The sequence below is a fragment of the Mesoplodon mirus genome (assembly GCF_964341445.2).
Source record: "Mesoplodon mirus genome assembly, chromosome: 12".
In the NCBI taxonomy this organism is placed as follows: domain Eukaryota; kingdom Metazoa; phylum Chordata; class Mammalia; order Artiodactyla; family Ziphiidae; genus Mesoplodon; species Mesoplodon mirus.
In genome coordinates this window covers 68,788,284-68,803,561 of record NC_138988.1, presented here as the reverse complement: position 1 = coordinate 68,803,561, position 15,278 = coordinate 68,788,284, and the positions used below count along the sequence as shown (strand labels likewise).

At 40.3% G+C, this 15,278-nt stretch overlaps 1 protein-coding gene across 1 annotated transcript in view; it reads left to right on the top strand.

Moving 5' to 3' along the window:
- SLC26A8 (solute carrier family 26 member 8) overlaps nt 1–15,278 on the top strand; it is a gene marked incomplete at its 3' end in the record, with an annotated part of 69,581 nt that overhangs the window by 42,160 nt on the left and 12,143 nt on the right. The window contains exons 9-12 of the mRNA XM_082639024.1: nt 1,574–1,656; nt 5,812–5,959; nt 7,715–7,828; nt 12,674–12,751. Of these exons, the coding sequence (XP_082495150.1) occupies nt 1,574–1,656; nt 5,812–5,959; nt 7,715–7,828; nt 12,674–12,751 (423 nt within the window). The remainder of the gene's footprint in view (nt 1–1,573; nt 1,657–5,811; nt 5,960–7,714; nt 7,829–12,673; nt 12,752–15,278) is intronic.

The following is a 15,278-nucleotide window of genomic DNA, read 5'->3' as shown; positions in this document are numbered from 1 at the left end:
TAGATGGTAGTCTCAAATATTAAGGGAAAATTTCAAGGCAATATTTGGGATCCAGGTAAAATAAACTGACAAATAATTCAAGAGTTTCATAGATATAAGAAATTGTACATACCGTATGTTCATAATTAATGTATGTGTATGTGTGTATTTGTATATGTGTATATTTAAGCTGTATAGCAAACACCAAAAAAAGCATCAATAGTAGTTATCTTTGGGTGATTTATTTCTGCTTTTAAATTTTTCATATTTTCTCTATTTTCCTTAATGAGCAAGTGTAACCTTTATACTGGAAATGAAAGAGTTTCTTGGCCACTTGCCACACTTCTTGTCCCTTAACTATAGAAAGATTACAACTTTTCTGTTGATCCAGATCTTCCTTCCATTCTGATCTGTAGGCTTCCTAGGGGTTGTCATCTGAACACAGCATCACAGGTAAACCAACAGCTATCCTGCTCAGTGTCTGGCTGAACTCTTAGAGTAGATGCTGGGAAAAGATTTATGTGTTAGTAGGGATAATGGGGTAAAGCAACTATATATTATTATTTTAAAATGGGCATTGAGTTCTCTTGTCTCTGCTTTAATTTGCTTTGGTGTGAGGTCTTTTTTTTTTTTTTTAAAGACGCCACCCACTTTTTAAAAAAAAATAATTAATTAATTAATTTTTAAATTTTTGCTGTGTTGGGTGTTCGTTTCTGTGCGAGGGCCCTCTCTAGTTGTGGCGAGCGGGGGCCACTCTGCATCGCGGTGCGCGGGCCTCTCACCATCGCGGCCTCTCCCGTTGCGGAGCACAGGCTCCAGACGCGCAGGTTCAGCAGTTGTGGCCCACGGGCCTAGCTGCTCCGCGGCATGTGGGATCCTCCCAGACCAGGGCTCGAACCCGTGTCCCCTGCATTGGCAGGCAGATCCTCAACCACTGCGCCACCAGGGAAGCCCGGTGTGAGGTCTTTATAAGGTGTAACAGCTGCTAGCTTGTCTGTTTTCCCTCTAACAGACATTAGAAATGGAAGGGAGACTTGGCATTTCAGAAGGAAATGAAAGGAGAAAAAAGAAAGCAAGTAATTGCTTTGCTAAAGCAGTTTTTCGTGTGTGCTATCAAATGCTGCTCCATCTTATTAATGGTTATTAATGATTATCAATATACCTCAACAACCCCCCAGAGGGCTTACTTGTATTGGGACAATGTACCTAGATTTTAAAACTTTTAAAACTGAGGCCTTGGTTACAGCTATAATCTGAAAACATGTTTATACTTGATCCAGATATTTAAAGTTGGTGAGGAAAGAGAAGTCTAGGGCAACCCTTTTTTCCTATTACTATGTCAGAGACCAAGCCTGAAGTTGTTTTTCATTCTGGTTACAGTGCTAAAAAGAGTTCAGGGAACCAAAAGAGTCGGGGAGGACTTCTGCCTTTGTTGTTCCACTGAACTGGCACTGCCTCTTTCTCCAACCTTCATGTATAGGGACTGCCGCGTATTGCATTCCCTGTGCTGCCAGAGGCTATGGGCACCTCTGCTCTTGGAAGCAATGCATAATGTTTAGATGATCACATTCCTTTTCTTTTTAAACCCCTACAGATTCTTGGGTTCGCTGCATTTGCAAACAAGATAAACGTGGACACAGAAAACAGCAAGATGCTCATTGATATGATTCCCTATAGGTTGGTAATTCCACTTTTCAAGACTACTTTTCCCTTCCCGTTAACTCCTCTTAGCCTCTGACTACATAGCCTGATTGGTATCATTGACCAAAACAGAGTGCCAGTTAGTTCTCCAGCAAGGATGGGTTTGTTTGGGATCAGCAAAGAATTGCAATTTGGGGTCTGCAACCATGGCGAGTCACATGCAAGTCCTCCCACATCAAGGGAAGAAGTTTTTATAAAGGAAAAAATAAAATTGGAGTTGGGGGAGCCATGGTAAACAAAAAGTCTATGGCTTTTCATTGGCTGAGTCCTTTGCCAGGAAAGAAGAGGAGTCTTTCTTCTTCCTGTTGGGCTCTGCAATGGTCACAGTGTGTGAGAACTCCCCCTTTTGGGAGTTAATTATTTTCTATTTATTAATTTTTTTAAACAATATTCTCTGCTAACAGTCTCTGGCCACAGCCAAATCTGGGTCATGGGCTCAAGTTCATTTTAGAACACAGAGGTTCTAAAGGACAAGGGCTAGGACAACCCCATTCTTTTCTGTTCAGCCTTTGACTCTCCTCCCATGGTCGAGCCAATCCCCTTACCCAAGTAAACTGCTGGATTCACTGGATACCAGAGAGACTCATGCATCTTTCTCACAGCACATTATGAAGCTTCTCAACCTCCATACCTGTCTGATTAACTCTCAAGGATGGGACAAGAGATACCTCTGCTTTCCTAGCCTCTCTCTGGGGTTCAGTGCTCAGGATGTGAGCATTCCTTCTGTCTTCACCTACTTAGACTGAATGGGTGTCCTTGAGCAACATTACTTCATCACTCTGAGTAGAAAGCCTTCTTCAAGTAGTCTGGCATATGGAGTTCTTAAGGACTTGCAATTAATTTACATTATGATTCCTACCAGTGACTATGGGGCATCACTCTTGCTTCTGTTAGGGAATTATAGTTTCTTTAACCTTGACCAGATGAATCACTTTAGCTAAGAAAGGCTGCATACCACAGTTTCTTGGCTCATGAGAAGGCTTTTGAAGAGCATTGTTTATTTCCTCATGTTCTTCAATAGGGAATACAGCAAAGAGTCAATGATATTGGCTAGCCCCCAACATACAAAACAGAGGCTACTTTGATGCAACCAGATTGAACTAATCTCATATCCTACCAGTTCTCAGTAAAATCTAATGATGATTAAATACATTGGAAATTCTGTTCAATTTTTTAAAACTGTGAGCGGGCAACCTAGGTACCAGGGAATACAATGGTAAATAGGACTTGGTGTCTGCCCTCAGGAAAAAAAAATGACAAGGGCAACAATGGGATTGATGCTTTACATAATTATTTTATGTCATTTGTTCCTCACAGTAATACTATAAGGAAGATATTATCTTCTTTTTATGGCTCAGGAAACTAAGGGTTACCAAGTTTAAATTACTTATCCAAGCTCACACAGCTGGTCAGTGTCAGAGCTACTATTTAAACCCATTTCTATTTAATTCCAAAATCTAGTATAATAACCCCTCTATTATACTTACTTAATATGCTTCTGTTATTAATGACTTAAAAAACACACAATTAACCTTTGCTTATATTTCATCATAAGATTCAAGGGTATGGGTAGAGAAACAAACATTTCAAAAATTTAATTTTAGGTATTGCTTTGAACTCCCTTTTTATTACCTGTTTATCCACAGTTGCTAGGGGCTAGAAAAACTGAACAGTTTAGGTTAGTTCCTTCCACATCCATGTCCCCTTTTAACTAAATTGCTGACAAAGAATTGAATGTTACAGAAAACATCAGGAAGGAAAAAAAAAGTAGGTTATGCTATTATCATACTAAATATTTAAGGTTTACTAACATAGATTTGGGCAATAAATTCATGAAAATTAAAATCTTCTGTGCATCAAAAGACACTATCAACAGAGAAAAAAAGACAACTCACAGAATAGGAGAAAATATTTGCAAATCATATATGCTAAGGGATTAACATCCAAAATACATAGAGAACTCCTAAAATGCAACAACAAAAAACCAACAACCTGACTCAAAAAGTGGAGAAAGGACTTGAATAGACATTTTTCCAAGGATGATACACAAATGGCCAATAAACACATAACATGCTCAACATCACTAATCATTTGGGAAATGCAAATCAAAACTACAATAATTCAATAGATACCACCTCACACTCATTAGTATGACTACTATTTTTTTTAAAAAAGACGAAAATAACAAGTGTTGGTGAGGATGTGGAGAAAATGGAACTCTTGTGCACTGTTAGTGGGAATGTAAAATGTACAGCCACTGTGGAAAGTAGTATGCTGATTCCTCAAAAAATTAAAAATAGAATTGCCAAATGATCCAACAATTCTACTTCTGTATATATACCGCCCAAAGTTAAAAGCAGTGTCTTGAAGAGATATTTGTGCACCTATGTTCATAGTAGCATTACTCACAATAGCTGAAATGTGGAAGAAATAAAAAGTGTCCATCGATGGATGAATGGATAAGCAAAATGTGTTATATACATACAATAGAATATTTTTTGACAGTAAGAATATAGTTTTATTTATAGAAGTAATAAAAGGAATATACCACACAAGTATTTTACACACAAAACACCTTAGACACAAAGATATGGAAATGAATTTTTACAGTTTATTCACATTGAGTCTAGAATACTAGGTGACCCATTGTCACCTTTAAATAACAGAATCTTGTCACATCTCTTGAATACAAATTAAACAGCTCAGACTGAGTTGGTCGAGGTCACATAGAATCTGGAACTCACTCTAGTCTGTGCCTTTACCCTAACTCTTGAAGCTGCTACACTCATGACAGAATAATTCAGTGGGTGGTGAATCAGACAAAACAAACACCAAACAGACTCTCCTTCACAGCATGGCAGGTGTGAGAGAAAGATAAACTTTAAACAAAGCTGTATTTATCTCGCAACAATGCCCCAACTGAAGCACTTTTTTTTTTCCCTATAGACAGATACTCCTAACACAGGTGCCAAGAGGACTGCTCTACTACTAGAATTAACACTATCTCTAATTTTTTTCTGCAGCTCAAGAACCTTCAATGGCTCCCTAGTGCCCATGAACTCACAATGGCAGCATGTTAAGGCTCGACTTTTCTTGTTTGTGACTAGCCCCAGTGGCTTAGCTGAAATTGTTTAAGATTTTACTGGAATTCAGTATTAATTGTGAAGTGGGAGAGAGAGACTGAAGGCTTCATAACGGTTCTGGAATGTGCTTAATTTGGGCACTGAAAATCCAAATATTTTAGCATTCAACTCCCCTCATACAATAGAATATTATTCAGCCTTAAAAAGGAAGGAAATTCTGACATATACTACAACATAGATGAACCTTGAGGATGTTATGCTAAGTGAAATAAGCCAGTCAGAGAAAGACAATTACTATATGATTCCACTTATCTGAGGTACTTAGTAGTCAAAATCACCAAGACAGAAAGTAAAATGGTGGTTGTCAGAGCTGGGGGGAGGGAGAAATGGAGAGTTATTGATTAATAGTTATAGAGTTTCCGTTTTACAAGATGAAAGGGTTATGGAGTAGATGGTGGTGATGGTTGCACATTATGAATGTATTTAATACCACTGAACAGTACATTTAAAAATGGCTAAGATGGTAAATCATGTTATGTGTATTTTACCCAATTAAAATAATTGGGGGAAAAAAGGTGTGGATAAGAATCAGAAGCAATTTTTACAAAGGACAATGATTAAAATTATACCCTAAAAGATTTGAGTTTGACTAGAAGGGAATACATTGAGCTTTTTAGCTCTAAACCATCTTAGATATGACATATGCCTATTGCTTACCCACTGTTATGGTCTGAAACAGTGTAAATAAACTATTTTTCATCGATTTTTGTAGTTTTGCCCATCCTATCTGTTGCCATTGGTACATGGCAGAAACCTTGAACTAGAAGATAGTAGAGCATGTTCTCGTAATGGCTTTTGTAACCTGGCTTGATTTGCTGGCAGTTTTGTCAAGCTGCTGCCTGAGTTGCTCTTCTTATCTCCTATTTTTATTTTTTAAAAAAGGGTCAGACCTTTTGATATGGATGATAAAGTATGATAAGGTTGGAATGGGGGAGATGCCAATAAATGATTCCTGCTATCTAGGAATAATTCCACCATTTTATTCCAGCTTCCTGTTTCCTGTAACGCCAGATACGAGCAATCTTACTGAAGTTCTTTTAGAAGCGTTCTCCTTAGCTTTAGTGAGCTCCTCTCTGCTCATATTTCTGGGCAGGAAGATTGCCAGTTTCCATAACTATGATGTCAATTCCAACCAGGTGAGAGGACAGGCCTTTCTATTACTTCCTGTGACCCTTTAATCTTTGTTCTCTAACCTTAGCCTGCAGTTAAAATGAAGACTGGATTCTTCTGTAACCAGAGAGTCACTTGGACCATGATTTGAATTACAATTACCAAAGGATGCTTTAAATTTATTTATTTAGTTATTTATTTATTTTTGGCTATGTTGGGTCTTCGTTGCTGTGTGGGGGCTTTCTCTAGTTGAGGCGAGTGGGGACTACTCTTCGTTGTGGTGCGCGGGCTTCTCATTGTGGTGGCTTCTTTTGTTGCGGAGCACAGGCTCTAGGCACGCAGGCTTCAGTAGTTGTGGCACGTGGGCTCTAGAGCAGAGGCTCAATAGTTATGGCGCACGGGCTTAGTTGTTCCACGGCATGTGGGATCTTCCCGGACCAGGGCTCGAACCCGTTTCCCTTGCATTGGCAGGCGGATTCTTAACCACTGCGCCACCAGGGAAGTCCTACCAAAGGATTTTTGAGAAGTGTGGCATACTTAACTCTGAAGCCACTTGAATTAATGTGTGTGGTTACTCTAGAACAGATATGGTGTAAGGAGGCAAGAAGGTAATGTATGACATCATGTTGTTAAGCTAGCAGAGTTCCTCTCCTCTCCTTTTATCTTCCTTTCCCCCAAGTCCTTAGAAGTCAACCACATGCCAAAGCACAAGAAGAAATGCAGTGGAGGGACTTCCCTGGTGGTCCAGTAGCTGACTCTGCTCTCCCAATGCAGGAGGCTCCAGGTTCCATCCCTGGCCAGGGAACTAGAACCCACGTGCCGCAACTAAGAGTTCGCATGCTGCAACTAAAGAGATCCCGCATTCCACAACGAAGACCCAGTGCAGCCAAATAAATAATTTTTTTTTTTTTTTTTTTTTTTTTGCGGTATGTAGGCCTCTCACTGCTGTGGCCTCTCCCATTGCGGAGCACAGGCTCCGGACGCGCAGGCTCAGCGGCCATGGCTCACGGGCCCAGCCACTCCGCGGCATGTGGGATCTTCCCAGACCGGGGCATGAACCCATGTCCCCTGCATCGGCAGGCAGACTCTCAACCACTGCGCCACCAGGGAAGCCCATAAATAAATATTTTTTTAAAAGAAATGCAGTGGAATATCAAAACTAGGCTAATAATACAATTAAGTTGGCCTCCCAGAAATAGTCCTTGTCATTTTTATTTTTTAGTCTCCGACCATTTTGAGTTTGGCTTTTCCCCTAGAAATTAAAAAGGGAATATGAGGACTTCCCTGGTGGTCCAGTGATTAGAACTCGGTGCTTTCACTGCCGTGGCCCCAAGGTTCAATCCCTGGTCGGGGAACTAAGATCCTGCAAGCCGCTTGGCATGGCCTGGTGGCCTAGTGGTTAGGATTCCGGACTTTCACTGCCTGGCCCGGGTTCAATCAGTGTCCCACTTTGACTTTAGGATAGTATAGAAGGAAGCAAGAAAAATAGTACTATATTTCTCCCTGTCATCCTAATTCCCAGAGATCATGCGGAAGAGAATAATAAGGAAAATGTCTCATTTACTCACTTTGAAAAAGGACTTTCCTTATGATCTCTAGCTAAAATGAAGAAATCAGATTTGCCATCCTTCACTTCTTTCCAATAATATTTCAGTGTTATTTGAAGTGATGTAAACAACCCTATATTCATGCATAAGAAATAACAGTATACCTTTAGTTCAAACTCAAATCAGCCTTCTTTGACAAACAGTGGGCCTAAAGTATTTGCCATTTCTTTACAGGATTTAATAGCCATTGGCCTTTGCAATGTCGTCAGTTCATTTTTCAGATCTTATGTGTTTACTGGTGCTGTTGTCAGGACTATTATCCAGGATAAAGCTGGAGGAAGACAACAGGTATGTGAAATAGAATTTGATCTCTAATATAGAAAGACACGTAGGTCTATTCATATGTATATTCACAGAAGGGGATTATATTAGTTTAACTATGTTACTGTTTTAATGTGATACTTGTTTGGGAAGAATTTGGATTTCAGGCTTGGCTTAATTTTTGCTTAGATTTTGTCTTAAAAGCTATCTGTCAATGTGGAACTTGAAAGTCATTTTCTATAAAAATACTGTTCTGTTAAAGGCTTCTATATATTAGCCCACAAAAAGCTACTTTCCATGTAACATACCTAAAAGATAATATTTCAGATAAACCAACCATCACCTATTAACTTTTTTTTCTATGGGGAGATATATTCTCAGCCCTAGTCTGGGAAAATGATAATATAACTCTCTCCTTCCTGACAGCAGAACTAGAAACTTTCCTGGCTTTCTCAAAGGGCATGACAAGAGGCTTTCATGATAGAGAATAAAGTCTTTGTCTAGGTGAGCTTAGGGAATTTATGGCCATTCTACCTTTGTGTAAGAGAAAATTATCTAGGTCAGACCCTCTTCAGGTATCCTGAATTAGTAAACTAAATATATAGGGGTATGGAAAGGAAGAGGGAAAGGGAAAATGTTGGCAGAGAAGGCGCTAAAGGCAAGCTCTCTGTCTAATTGGAGGTAAGAGATTTTTTTTAAATTTATTTATTTCATTTATTTATTTTTGACTGTGTTGGGTCTTCGTTGCTGCACGTGGGCTTTCTCTAGTTGCGGCAAGCAGGGGCTACTCTTCGTTGTGGTGTGCAGGCTTCTTATTGCGGTGGCTTCTCGTGTAGCGGAGCACAGGCTCCAGGCGTGTGGGCTCAGTAGTTGTGGCTCGCGGGCTCTATAGCACAGGCTCAGTAGTTGTGGCACATGGGCTTAGTTGCTCCGCAGCATGTGGCATCTTCCTGGACTAGGGCTCGAACCTGTGTCCCCTGCATTGGCAGGCAGATTCTTAACCACTGAGCCACCAGGGAAGCCCGGCAAGAGAGTTTTTAAGTCCAACGTTCATGAGTTTTAAACTGACCAGATAAAAGTTACAACTTGACAACATGAGAGGTGTCGCATCTCAGTTATATAGCATGAATAAATGTCAAAGAACTATCAGAATTGAACCTGGAGTAAGCCTATGGAGTGAGTCCGGGGATCAGGAGGCACAGAAACAGTGACAGAAGTCAAAGACAAGCTTAGGCCACAGCAGCACAGTAGGGAGGTATAGCCATGGTCAAAAAGTAAAGTGTCAGAAGAATGGACACTGAATTTGAATGGAGAAAGATAAAGTGTCACAGTCCATGGGTAAATATAAGTGAAATATAAGGTGAAAGCTAATAAAAGTCAGAAGATTGGACAGGGGTGAGAACATGGGTCTAGAGTAAGCCCATACCATATGATTTTATGTGGACTGAGTTTTTTTGTTATAGAGTTTCTGCCAGACACATTGGCCTTTAAGGTGTATGTAGCTGTTTTGCACTACTATTTAACCAAAAGAAGGAAGATGAGTTATGTTAAAAAGAAGGATGTTCTATGCAAGTGTGAAAAAATTTTGAAGTCAAAATGAGAGAGTTTTATGGTAATAAAAAATGGAAATTCCAGACAATAGTTCCCACTAACTTGTGACCACACACTTTGTCTATTTAGTATACAAGCATAACAAATTTGGGGAGAAAAGATGCATGTGGTTGGAAAAAACTAAATCACGGTGCAGGTAAAATTAAGTGCAGAATAAATACAATAAATTTTAAAATGCCATAAATATTGCAAGAAGGAGAATGATGGATAAAGTGAGACTTTCATGGATCATTGCAAGAGGGTTAGGATATGTATAGATGGAGGGAGGGAAGAAGGGCTTCAGTTCAGCCTCAGAGCTGCCTTTAGCCTGTTGGACAAAGTGCCTGCTTCAAAGGTTGCCGATGGCTCTCATTCTGTTTTCTGCTATGGCATTGCTCTCCCCTACCAATGACATCTCTCTTTGTGGTACAGTGACCCTTCAAAGGGAAGTATGTCCCCAGGGATACCGGTAAGTCCTTCCCCAAGACCCTGACTTGCCCAGGGCAAATTGCTGGTTCAAGCAGAGAATGCCCCTGACCCTGGCCCTCCACATTGGAGCTACCCCACCTCCAATAAGTTTCTGATCTGGACTCATTCAGCCTTCTTCATCCCATAGCAGGGGTTATTCTCTCCACCCTTTTTCTCTGGGGACTTTTGATTCACTCTGCCTGAGAACACCCCCACTTTTTCAAAGCTCCTCAGGACTGCAGGAAAGAGAGGCTAGGGGGCTGGCTCTGAACCTCTCTGACATGACTTGTCACCAGGAGCCACTTATGTATATATGTATTATGTATGTGTGTATGTATGTATGTGTGTATGTGTGTATGTATGTATGTCTGACATAAATACAAACTGTATAAAATGTGTCTGGATTTCACTTTAATTTCTCCCTGTCTAGAACCCACTTGTCTTTACTGGTTGCAGCAAAACCTATCAGCCCTTCCAGCCATGGCCTGGGCCTGCTCATCCAGTTCTGACCACTATGCTTCCCTCTTCTCTATGACTGGGTTCCTTTCCTTGTTCTCTGCTTTCCAAGGACCAGCCTTCTTGCCTTGTCCCCAGGCTCCCAGAACTGCTTTTAAAAATGAGTTATTATTTTAAAAAAGAAAAGAAAAAAATTATCAAAGAGAGAAATGAGCTGTGTTCTTTTTAGAGGAAGCAGATAGTGCAGTGGAGAGAGCCTGGATTTTGGAGTCAACTGGTCAGGTAGATTGAAACCTGACTCAGTAGTTCTAGATGTGTGACCTTGGGCAAGTTACTTTCACTTTCTGAGGCTCTAGTCCTCATCTGTAAAATGGGGATAAGGATAACCTTTCAGTTGTGAGAATTAAACTGGATGACAATAGTGCCCACCATAGTGCGTGTCACTTAAGATGTTCAAATATCAGAGCTTCTACCACAGGTCCCTAGTGCCCTGGCTGGTCCATGGTAATGTACTGTCCGCTGCTTATGGAGCATTTGGTGTCTGAGGGTCTGCATGTCAGTAGTGGCTGTGTTTTATGGGACCTCACATTGCCTTGAATCCCCAGAAAGAAGGTAGAGTCAGTCTTTGTTCAAGAAAGCCTGGAAAAGTGATGGAAAATCAGAGCAGAAAAGCAAAACATGCATGAGATGTAAAGTTGTACATGCTCGTTGTCTCTAGACCCTGTTCAGGCACTGAGTCTGTGATTCTGAGAGCCATCAAGCATCCTCTTAAGGCACAATGCCACCAAGGATGGCCCTCTGATCCCAAAGCCCACTCCTTTGCGTGTGCAGCCATGGGGGACACACAATTATTGGCAGGCCTCCCTGAGCAGCAAGTTTTATGGGATTCAGTGTCTGGTTTGTGCTCATTTTAAACTAGGTTTATACAGCTAATTTTGGTGTCTGTATGTCTTTGCTTCCTTAAAAATAATGAGAAGAATTTTGGAGAAAGGAGTAGAAGGAAGGAAAAGTCCTGATATATTTTCCTGTGCTAATCAAAGCAGTTTCTTCTTATAGTGCAAGACTGCCTGAAGCTAGACCCTAAAACTCGATGCAGCAACAGGCTGATATGTACATTGGCTGGAGGAACTTATGGCGTCAGTTACCTTTTTTTAGTTCCACAGTGTATAAAATGTTTGCCATGAGAACTCCCTGAGGTTCAATTACGGTGATCCATTTTCCTGAATCCTTCTCCCTTTACTCTTCTCTCAAGGTTCAACTTTTCCATGTTGGGCTGGTCCCATTAGCTGTGCATCAGCTGGGATGGGGAAAGAAGGAAGTAGGATGTTGATTTCATTGTGATTATTATCAGCGATATATTTATATGGCAAATAGCAGTGAGAGGGAATCCAGTAGGAAGTCATTTTTTTCACACCTAATAAAAAAAGAGAAAAAAAGTTAGAGAATCATTGCTGAGTGGTCATTTAATGGTTTAGATTTAAGGTTGCTTGTTCTTGCTTGTATATGCCATTATTTTGATTTGGGTTACATACAGTTTTATTCCCCCTCCACCCCCAACACAGTGGGAAATTACACTGCTATATATTATTTTTTCTTAGTAGGGGTTTAAACAATGGAAATTTATCAATAGGGGATATAATGGTTCAAGATTATGTCCAGAGAGCCTTGAGATTATAAAGGGAACTATGCTTCTTAGCTTTCTACCTGTATTTGCCAGTCTGAATCACTGCTTACCAAGTAGTACTGAGCCCAGAGTAGTCAACCCAGGTGGGATAGGATCCAGAGCTCCTATATACAGCCCTGACTCATGTTCATAACCTTTTTTGATGGCAGTGAGGCAGAGGGAAACTGAAGTAGGAAAATCAGAAGTGAATATCATGGTGTTTTTAAGATGAAGCACCACTGAAGCTGTTAGATGGGAAGTTATCCAGGCTCCAAAAGAGCGAGGTGGAATGGTTGGGATTTTAGGGCTGACAGTGATGAGTCTACCAGGGCTTTTCTAAACTGTTCAGAGAAGGGATAAATTTAGGATGAAATGCAGGCTGGATTTTAGGAGACTTCAGATTCATACCACAAAGCTATGGCAAGAAAGATTCAGATATCCCAGACAATATGCGACTTTTCAGAAAGCCTTCATACGTCCAATCAACAAGAATTTATTGAGTACCTAGTATGTGTTTAGCACTTTGACAGGACCTGAAAATGTCAGTTCACGAAAAATGCACTTATGCTGGATGGTTATACTCAACCCCTTTTAAGAAAAAAATGACATGCTTCTCACCAGGCAGAAGGCCTCAGTTGCAGACAGGGACCAATACATTCCTGATGGTCTCTCTCCACCTGGCTCTGTCTCCTCAGTTTGCATCTCTGGTAGGCGCAGGTGTGATGCTGCTCCTGATGGTGAAGGTGGGACACTTTTTCTACAAACTGCCAAACGTAAGTAGAACTAATCAAATAACTAAGTCAAGAAAGAATGGATCTTCAGATTACATCTTGGTGGGGCATCTCTGAGGAGAACTGTGTTCAACTGATCCACAGTGGTTGCCCCAGCCTATTTCTAGTTCCTTTTCTTTAAAATAACAGCCACTGCCTCACAGGATTGGGAGTTAAATAAGATAATATGTATAATATGGAGAGAACGGTTTTGAGCTAGTAATAAGCACTAAAACAATTGTTATTCTTCTCGTTTCTGTTAATCTTTTTTTTTTTTGCTTAAGCTATAAAGTAAGCTTTGGAAGTAAGGATTCAGTTAAACATGACCAAAATAGACTTCTGATGCCAGAACACCCAATGCCACCACAGGCTTGGAAGCTCATTGTGCATTCATGCCATCTGTTTTCCTAAATAGTTTCCAGAAGTCCTTGTCCTGCATTCATGTGAACTCAATCCCCCTCCTGCTGCCGCACTGCCTCTTGGTCAGTTCAGAACACTAAAGGCAGCATCTAAAAATTGAGTTTTAACTCTGTGTTCAGCTAGGATGCCTCTATATACTTATGTGCCATTTCTTCCCTTTGTGTGAGACGGATGACCTTACATTTAGAGATGCCAGGTGCATTAATTACTAGCTATAACCGATTTGTCTAAGTGACAATACAGATCAATGCCCAGTCATCATAATTTCCTTTTAAATTTCCTTAATGTTCCCTTTAGCTATTTTTAGATAGTACTAAGCGAGCGGGGAGGAGATTTTATTCCTGGTGCAGCAGCTTGGTTACACACTGAGGTGGCAGTCCCTAAGCTGGAGTTGTTGTAAATATGATGCCCATCCTTTTGAATGCGTTTATTCCACCTGGTAAATATCAGGTTTCAGTAGAGCAGGACCATCTCAAGGCTGTTGCTGCCTTCTGCTCTTGTGATTCAGGGACCTTGGAAACCAGCCATGGAATATATGCATGGTGGGTGGGATTAAGCTTCTGTTTATCACACAAGCTGTCCTCTGATTCCCAGCAGAGGCCACATCTACAGAATTTAGTTTATAGAGCACCTTTGGTGCCATAACTCTTGGGAGTCTATTTTCGGAGGGCCACTCACTAATTTACTTTGAACAATGATTTTTTCCATTCTAGAAGAGTCAGAATTTTTAAAAATCTCAAATAAAAATCTGTCAGAATTCACTGAAGGGTAGTGATAAAAGTAAGTAAGCCCTCCCTTACTATAAATATGTTGGGGATAGAACAGCCCTTGCTTTTGGCCAACCATGTTATGGCATGTTATTTTTATATCATCTAGTTAGGATGTTTTTGGGTGAGAAAATGTAAATACAATCTGATCAGTGGAATATCTGAATTTCTACAACACTGGGACTCTATGAGTATTAAACTACGAATGATTCCTTCCTTTTTTGAACAACTGTGGATAGCTTGTTGCAAAATCCTTAGGAGAGTAATTGGTGGAACATCCTGGCTAGGATCTCAACTAGTTAGCAATGGAACCAACATAAATTTTAAAAAAACGTAATACAGGGACTCCCCTGGCATTCCAGTTGTTAGGACTTCGTCTTCCAGTGCCCGGGGTACGGGTTCGATCCCTGGTCAGAGAGCTAAGATCCCACATGCCTCATGGCCAAAAAACCAAAACATAAAACAGAACAAATATTGTAACAAATTCAGTAAAGATTTTTTTAAAATAGTTCTCATCAAAAAAAAATCTTAAAAAAACCATAATGCAAATAGTATATTCAATATTGTTCCAATTTTGTGTGAAAAAATACATAGGCTATACCAAAATGTTAACAATGGTTATCTCTTGTATGATGGAAATTATATATAAATTCAATTCTTCTTTATACATGAGCACATTTTATCTTAATATTAAGAGAGGTAAAAATTTTATTGTATATTATGTCATGAAAATATTTGTTTCCTCTTCATACTCCATACATCAAGCCCAAAATCTGGTAAAAGCCCTATGAAGTTGAATTTCTTATCTTTCCTACCACATCTCCCTGCAAATTGTGGAAATTTGGGGAGATTCTTGACTGGAAAGAAGATGAAGATGGGAAACAAGTAATTTCTGTTGACTTCATCTTTGTTCTTCCCTCGTCTACTGACCTGTTAAGACCAAGTGGTCACTGAGTAACCTCAGAAAATAAGAGTAAGCTTGGATCCAATCCATTCCTGACGATAGGATCAGTTCTAATTCACAGGCAGAGTGTATATATATATATATATATATATATATATATATATATATGTGTGTGTGTGTGTGTGTGTGTGTGTGTGTGTGTGTATATATATATATTTTTTTTTTTTTTTTTTTTTTTTGCGGTACGCGGGCATCTGTGGCCTCTCCCATTGCAGAGCACAGGCTCCGGATGCACAGGCTCAGCGGCCATGGCTCACGGGACCGGCCGCTCCACGGCACGTTGGATCTTCCTGGACCGGGGCATGAACCCGTGTCCCTTGCATCGGCAGGCAGACTCTCAACCACTGCGCCACCAGGGAAGCCCTAGGCAGAGTATATA